The sequence below is a fragment of the Notothenia coriiceps genome, unplaced genomic scaffold (genome assembly GCF_000735185.1).
Source record: "Notothenia coriiceps isolate Sejong01 unplaced genomic scaffold, NC01 NC01_scaffold00028316, whole genome shotgun sequence".
Classification (NCBI taxonomy): Eukaryota; Metazoa; Chordata; class Actinopteri; order Perciformes; family Nototheniidae; genus Notothenia; species Notothenia coriiceps.
The window spans coordinates 1-8,553 of record NW_011361017.1 but is presented as its reverse complement, the minus strand read 5'-3'; the positions used below and the strand labels follow the sequence as shown (position 1 = coordinate 8,553).

Sequence of the window (8,553 nt, the reverse complement as noted above, 5' to 3'; positions counted from 1 at the left end):
TACAACCGGCCCTTTGAGTGCAATCATAATGCTGATGTGGCCCGCGATGAAATTGAGTTTGACACCCCTGATTTACATGCACTAAAACCTATATGACACACTACAGGAGAGAGCATACAAAGGGCCTCTTTAACCCAATGTTTATCACTGACTTTAGGGAAAGGTGGTTATGAAAAGCAATAGAAACCTGATCTGTTTGATAGCAGCTCTCGTAAAAAAGCTGTGTTATTGAGAATCTGGAACGTTTTCCTTCTTGTTATTGCCAACGAAAGATATTCTTGAAATATCTCAGAGCAGGTTTCCAAGGTCTCTGTTTAGCTTCGTGCTTAGCCAGATTGGATTGTGCATTAAGCGTGACTAAGAGCTGGGATTAAAGCAGAGCGGAAAAGATGAGACGCTCACTCACCTCCTGAATGGCCGTCATCACGACGTGTTGGACGGATTCCTCCAGACGCATGATCTGCTGGATTTGTTCTGTGTTTACGAGAAGACAACGGAGAGACGTGAGGGTATGGCTGCTCGATTATGGCAAAAATCATAATGTCAATTATTTGGGTCAATAATTGTACTTGTGATTATTCATTGACTTTGAAAACATCCATTTAATGGAGAAAGAAAATGTGAACAGTATGTTTTTAACAGTTGATTACCCTGAAGTATATTTCAACTGAAAAAAAAAATGAAAAAGTCATAATAATAAAAGATAATCGTTTTATTTCGATTACGTTGTTTTCGTAATCGTTGCAAACCATAATCGTAATCGCGATTAAAATACGATTAATTGAGCAGCCCTACGTGAGGGTGCAGCCAAATGCAGATTAGCACTCCTAAAAGCAACAAACAGGCACTGCAGCTGTTGGGTATGATTGATCTTTCATTTGTAACACAGCATTTAGTGCGGGGAAGGAGCGTGTGATCGGGTTGAAATCTTGTGATGATCAGATGTTGAATGATATAAAGCGAGAACCATGTGACTTTGAGTTCATCCTGAGAGTGACTTCCACAGATGGCTGCAGCTGCTTTCTTTCTCCATCACAGTCTTTACCTTCTTTCTTCTCGCAGCTCACAGCGCAGCCCAGCACGAGCTGCACCAGCTTCCCCAGCTCCGTGACATCGCCCATCTCCCCGATCAGGGTCACGTCCGGCATGTGCACCTCGGACACCTGGTGACCGAGCACCTGGTCAGCGAGAGGACGAGGAGGAGACGTTAGGGAAGAGAGGCTTCAATGGACTAAAATGTGCTGTTCTATGGAAAAGATAACATGTATTCTGAAAAGGAAAACCTTTGATAGGGTTTAGGGCCCGTTTACTCAACTGTTAATGTGTCAAACATCCAAAGAAATAACAATGTGGATCCTTAAGAGCAATAGAAGACATTAGGGCTGAGTGGATTAAAAAAAATGGACTAAAAGTGCTAATTAGTCAAAGTAATTAGGGATGCATCGATTGCAAATTTCTCAGTGGTTGCCGATGTTTTCTGTTCATTTTTTGGTGAGAATTATTCCTCTGTTGTGGCCGGGAAAAGGACACATCTTTAACGTGGAACAAAACGGCCTGTCAGACAAAAGCCGCTTCAGCTACAATTACAAACTCAATGAATACTTTTAAGTTGCAACAACAGTCTGTGGTTCTTTACTCGTTGTCCATCAAAATCCATTGTTTTTATGATAATAAGACGAGCAGGCATAAGATTCTTCACCTGCAGCGACAGCCCCTACTTCTACATTGTGCAGTCAAATATGAACATAAAAAAGGTGAGGTTTAGTTTCTTTGCCTCGGACACCTGACTTCTCAGGGCCAATGTAATTTTGCTCTGCTGCCACTTTGTCTGAACACTGCTGATGATTCAATCTGCAAAGTTTATAATTTGGGAAACTTTCAGAAGAAGGTACGACTCTCCAAATGCAGGATTTCCTTTACTGACCATGAGACAACTTGCAAAACGGGCAAATCCTGAAGAGAACTGGGCGGTGAATTGTTTTAAAGTAAGAGTAGATTACATCAGTCATCGTTCTAATCCTTTAAAATGACAGACAAACATCAGATGTTGTCCTTCATCAAATGACGGCTACCGCGACCTCTGCAACTCCACTGACTACAGACAGAGTTCAGCAAAAACAGATCAACATCGGCTACTGCCATCGGCGCTTTGCCAGTGAAACAATCGGAAAGAAATGGGGCTAACATCAGCAGAACATCGGTGCACCCGTAAAAATAGTACCATCTCCTTACATCGTGATAATACTCCATCATGCTCTTGAGAATCTTCTTCAAGTTGCTGACCTGAAAGCACAAAGCACATCAGAGTTAAAACAATCCTGATCCTCATTTAAATAATTCAGAGGAAAAGCCCGGACGTCTTTTAGTTTCTCCGCCGGCTGTCCTGTCATATCGACTGTCTCACAGATTACCTTCAGGCGCCAGTTGGCCCCGCTCTCCTCCTTGATCCTGCCGAGCCACGTCTCATTGAACCAGGAGGGGTCTCTGTTAATGAGAGCACAAGAGAGAGGAGTTGAGCGACGACAAGGACGACACGTCTCAGACTCTCAGGGGCCACGGGGCCTCCGATCTGCTGAGCACGGGGACATTTAGAGAGCAAGACACTCGTGGGAATAAACGCTCCGTTGTTAAATAACTCAAACAGCAGCAGAGCAGTGGGTGCAGAGCTAAAAAGGGACAGTTGACCCCAAAATAATAAATACCCTTTCACTTACTATTACCTCATTCACACCAACGCAACTCCGGTTCAAGCTCCGTGCTAGAGCTTTTCAGGTTCAGAACCGGTTCTTCGGTTTGGCTCCGGCTCTTTTCACACAGCCCAGAGTCCGACTGGTGCTGCGTCATTGCGTCATCGTTTGCGTCATGACGTAACCGCTTGCTTGCCTGCTTCATAAAGCCAAAGCGCGCGGAAACCCCTCACAGCTGACACCGACAACAACAACAATGGCCGATTGTGCTCCAGCTTCCTCTGTACCTCTTTGGAAGACCAGATTCCCAGTAGGTAGCTGGTCTCTTCAGGGGACCACTGCTGCTTGTTAAGTTTCTCCAGCGTTCTGTACAAACTGGATAAACCGCCGGCTTTTTGTTGTTGTTCAGGAGTTGATTACAGTTTAGTAGCTGGGGCAGTAACTATAGTAACGCAGTGTAGGCAGAGCCGTGACGTCATCTTCAATGAGAAACACAAAACCAACATCAGCCGTTAGCTGTTAGCCCTCAGAGCTCACAGCTCCTCATATCTGTTCAGAAACTAGACAAAAGTCAAACAAGTCCAAACCACAGACTGTCTGTGTCATGGAGAATACAGTCGCTGGTTCATTTATGTCTGTAGGCCGTTGTTGTGAGTGTGGACGGTCGGAGCAGATACTGCGTTAGCTTAGCCGATCTCCATTCAGAAAACACGCATTTAAAAAAAGGTGTTTCGCCTGCCGTCTGTCTGCAGAATTGTCAAAGCGTTAATTCATGGTTTTTACTAACCGGTATCAGTATGTTGTTACTTCTGCATCATTTTGAAACGTGTATTACAATTAAATCACGGTCAAATATGTTGATCTTGTTGTAGTTGTATCCCCCTTGCCAGCGATTCTCTCTGACCATTCAGCAGTCGAGAGTGTTTACGTCACTAGTTTAGCATATTCTGCCCGGTTGTTGGCCCGGGAAGAACCTTGATTTTGGAGAGCAAGAAAAAAGGTGAAAAAGTAGCCCTGAGCCGGAACTACGCCTAGAGGAAAAAAAAAATAAAGAAAACGGGCCGGGTTTGGCACGGCACGCTTAAACCGTGCCATGCACTGCAGTGGAAATGCGCCATTAGATGTTTTTAATATATTTTGCATTAAACAAAGATTGCAAAACAATCCATAATTATAAATAGCACTACAGGAGGCAAGAGGGTAGATTTTTGATTTGGGGATGAACTTAAAAAGGGATAATAAGAATAGATAATTTGCTATGAATCAATGAAAAGTATATAAAACAATTTTGTTTGTTTATCTGTGTGAGTATAAACACACATGTCCACCCACAAGATACAAAAGTAACCCGACCTGAACAGATCGTAACCGTCCTATGTTTCAAAAAAGAAATCCGACCTCACAAATCCAGACTGCTTTCGTTCCATGGTTTACGCTTTGCATAGATAACGGCCTTGTGCAATTCAAAGGGCAATTTGTCGCGAATCCAACAGATAAGCAAATCTCAGTGAGTAGGCGCTGAAGGACTTCTAGCAGCCGTTGCCCCAGAGTTCATGATGCCAACTTGGAAAGACACAAGTACAAAACAACTTCTCAAACACACGTCAGGACTTACATCTGGTGCAGCACGTTGGCAACGGCCACTCCACTCATCAGGTCCTGCTTGCTGCTGCATGATGGGACCTGAAATGTCTGCAACTGAGGACAAACACATGAAGAAGCATTATTTCAAAACATCTCTTTTTATGAAATGACACTTAAAAAGTTAACCTATTATGCAAAATCCTCTTCTTCATGTCTCTTCTACATCACCATGTGTTCCCTCTTCTCCATGTCTCTTCTATCAACATGTGTCCCCTCTTTTTCATGTCTCTTCTACATCAACATGTGTCCCCTCTTTTTCATGTCTCTTCTATCAACATGTGTCCCCTCTTTTTCATGTCTCTTCTATCAACATGTGTCCCCTCTTTTTCATGTCTCTTCTATCAACATGTGTCCCCTCTTTTTCATGTCTCTTCTATCAACATGTGTCCCCTCTTTTTCATGTCTCTTCTATCAACATGTGTCCCCTCTTCTTCATGTCTCTTCTACATCAACATGTGTCCCCTCTTCTTCATGTCTCTTCTACATCAACATGTGTCCCCTCTTCTTCATGTCTCTTCTACATCAACATGTGTCCCCTCTTCTTCATGTCTCTTCTACATCAACATGTGTCCCCTCTTCTTCATGTCTCTTCTACATCAACATGTGTCCCCTCTTCTTCATGTCTCTTCTACATCAACATGTGTCCCCTCTTCTTCATGTCTCTTCTACATCAACATGTGTTAAGAGACTCTGTTTGGTGTTTCAGCCAATCAGAGACAGGCTCTAGATATGTCTGAGACCTGTCATATGTTTGATTTGTGTGGAATATGACACCACAAGAATAAACTCCGTTGGGTCATTGTTTTGTAATTTGGTGCATACTTTTTTAGGACAAAGAATATACAATTAAATAGAAATCTGTAATTTAAGTGACTTGTTGCAGTAAACAAGTGATCAATAGATTTGTCTGAATACAGTGCTGCAATGTTACTAAGTAGATCTACTCAAGGACTGTACTTGAGGGTTTTCTTTGTATGCGATGTTTTACTCTTACTCCACTACGATTAGGAGAAATATTGTATTTTTACATGAGTACATTCACTACAGCATTAACCACTTTCCAATGTAGGTATTTACACAAAAAACTCAACAGTTTACAAAGTACTTCTACTAATTTCATTCTATTGTCAATTTCTAGTAATTGTCTGTACTAAAATGTGATTAGTAGCATAAAATCAATAAACTTGATTATTATAATGTATTTATTTGCATTGGACAATTTGAATACTTTTACCAAACAGTGCTAATTTAATAACTTCTATTAGTACTTTACAGTATGGTTTTAGTAAGTAAAGGATCCGAATACATCTTCCACCACGGCCTGAATATAAAAAAATACAAAAAATATACACCTGTTAAATAATCGCAGGGTCTGTCAAAACCTATTAGTATTATGTTACACTTAAATGACAAATACTAAGCAGTCATGGGGGATTACATTACCCACTTAGCAAGCTACTAATATTAGTTTGGGTCTCACACTTACCTCTGTGTGTAAAGGTGCTTAACAGGTGGATTTTCTCAGGTCTTAAGCAGTTACTTTGTTTAATTTACATTCATAAGTCTCTGAGCTTAGACTCAACTGTTGTGGGTTTATGTAAAGAAGCTGGAGAAGTACTCAGATCTTGTTCTTGAGTAAAAGTAGAAGTACTCAGATCTTGTACTTGAGTACAAGTACTCAGATCTTGTACTTGAGTAAAAGTAGAAGTACTCAGATCTTGTTCTTTAGTAAAAGTACTCATATATTGTACTTGAGTAAAAGTAGAAAAGTATCATCATCAAAACATAGTTAAAGTAGCGACAGCAAAAGTACTCATTGTGCAGTTTGGTCCATTTCAGAATAATATATATATGAAATGTTTTATAATGATTGATCACTAAAGTGTTCTCAAAGCTGGTAAATGTGCAGCTAGTTTGAATGACTTTGTATTCATCCAGTTCTGTAAAGTAACTAAAGGTATTAAATACATGTAGTGGAGTAAAAGTACATAATTTACCTCTGATTTGTAGTGGTGTAGAAGTACACAGTAGCCAAACATTGAAATACTCAAGTAAAGTACAAGTACCTCAAACTGTGCTTGAATGCAGTACTTGAGTAAATGTACTAAGTAACTTTACACAACTGTTTTTGTGTCTTAAATGTTGCTGACACTGCAGTGCCTTTGGTGCAGATAAGAAGCTAAAAACTTCTAAATGTGTTTACCTAGCTAGTTAGCTTAGCTGGCTAGCGAAAGTTAGCATCCAAACACACAGGTGCTACCTGCTTATATTGCTAAGTTGGTCAACAAATGAGCTCATATTGATGTATCAAGGCCTTCTTGAGAGAAGTAAGGATATATGTACTCCTACATTTCAAACACCTGCTGTCACCTGTTAGCAGGGGGTTAGCAATGCTAATAAAAACTCGTTAATATAATATAAAATTACCCAGGTTAGCAGGGAGTCACACAGCTCAGCTTTATCCAGATTCATGGTGCCGAGGGCCGGGAAGAGAGGCGGCGGACGCGGCTTTTTTAAGACTTTTTTCTCCCCCGAAGTTTCTGTTACTCTCTCCTTACTGTTTCCACGTCAGTCCTGTCCAGCCATGGCCTCCTCCTCCTGCTGCTGCTGCTGCTGCTCCTGGTGCTTCGCGTTTCTGTTCCTGCTAGTGTCCAAGCGAGCCGCCGTATTAAGAGCGTTTCCACGGAGACGGATGTTAATCGTAGCTGCGGTTACAATGACATTTCCAAATGGTTATTATTTTAAGTACGCTTAATGCCTCTTAAATGTTTTTGTGCCTTATTGAATGTGTTATTTATGTGTTTTTGTCTTATTGTGAATTCATGTTATTGTAATTTGTACTCATGTTGTAACTTGATTATATCCTCACCGAGCTTTTGTTTTGTTCTAAATATGTTCAATTAAAAAAAAATGGTAGCTGCGGTGAAATTAGTTTTTATTTGGTATTTATTTATTTATTTATTCATATTAAAGAATATATAAGAACATTATATTTTGTATTCACAAAGATAGACATCAGAGGTAGACAGATAAAGTAATATTAAATTAAAAAAATACAGTTTCATGTTTCAAATTAACAGAGTAGCCTACACAAGTACACTTACAAAAGTACTGTACTAAAGTAAGTTTGAGAAACATGTAACCTACTTAAAATGCTGAGGTCATGTCCCCACCACTTTTAGAAATGGCTAATTGTGTCCCCACCACCTTTTAAAAGCATAACTTAAAAAAATTCGGAAAAATAGCTTGCAATTAAATTAATTCTAGTTTATATGTAGTACTTTCTATTTGCATTGTGTCCTGATGCATTTGATACAGATAATGGAGCAGTTGCTTTAGGGCCTCATAGCCCTTAAGGTCAAATCATGAGATCCTCGAGAGCCCCTCGCACAACCACACAGAGCCCCCTGTTACGGCCTGGCTCATAGGCTGCAACAAAGATGGGAGACCAGACAAGTTAAGTGTAACAAAAAGCGTATTTATTTACCATAACAAAAAACAAAGGACTTCAAAGAAACCTAATAAATGTGGAAGTCAGTCATCAGTAATGACTGCGTGTATGGGTGTGTGAAAATGTGCAGAAAAAAAGCCACAGCCCTGTCCAACAGAAGAGTGAGAGGGCAGTATGGGTTGGTGTTGACCTTTTATGTAGACGGCCCAGGTGTGGCTCATCAGGTTGATCACCTGAAACACAAACAAGAGCCAGCCAGCAGAACACAACGGCAGAGACCCCTAGTGGAGTGGAGGGGGGTCGTAACACCCCCCCACATAACAAATCCCAATTTAACCCCTGGTTACTTATCCATCTGCCACCTCTTGCTATTCAGTTTTTTGTTTTATAAAAGGAGACATACAGGTTAATATAGTCAAATACATGAACTGTATATAAAAAGTATAGGCCTACTGTAATATACACTGAATAGATAGATCTGATCACCATGACACGTTTTCATTTGAGAACAAAGATTAAGACGATCATTTTTGTTTTTCAAGTTCTCTGGAAGCTATGCAAACCAAGTAGTATCTAATGCTAACTACAGAAATCTACAGAATCAGAATCAGAAACAGGTTTATTGCCAGGTAGGTCCACACATACGAGGAATTTGACTTGATGTCATGGTGCAGACATAAAATATAAAAAACAAGAAATCTAATATAAAACAAAAAATCTTTTACACCGTAATAAAATACAGTTAAATAGCAATAACATTGAAATAAAGCA

The 8,553-nt window shown here is 40.3% G+C and overlaps 1 protein-coding gene across 1 annotated transcript; it reads right to left on the bottom strand.

Moving 5' to 3' along the window:
* Nucleotides 1-406: 406 nt before the first annotated feature.
* LOC104958103 (protein Hook homolog 2) lies at nt 407-6,956 on the bottom strand (the record flags this gene model as incomplete). Its single annotated transcript, XM_010785812.1, has 6 exons — nt 6,759-6,956; nt 4,303-4,385; nt 2,412-2,484; nt 2,233-2,283; nt 1,046-1,178; nt 407-474 (listed from the first exon to the last, which is right to left on the bottom strand). Coding segments are annotated over exons 1-6 (453 nt in total), but the record flags the coding sequence as incomplete, so codon positions are not given.
* Nucleotides 6,957-8,553: the final 1,597 nt, after the last annotated feature.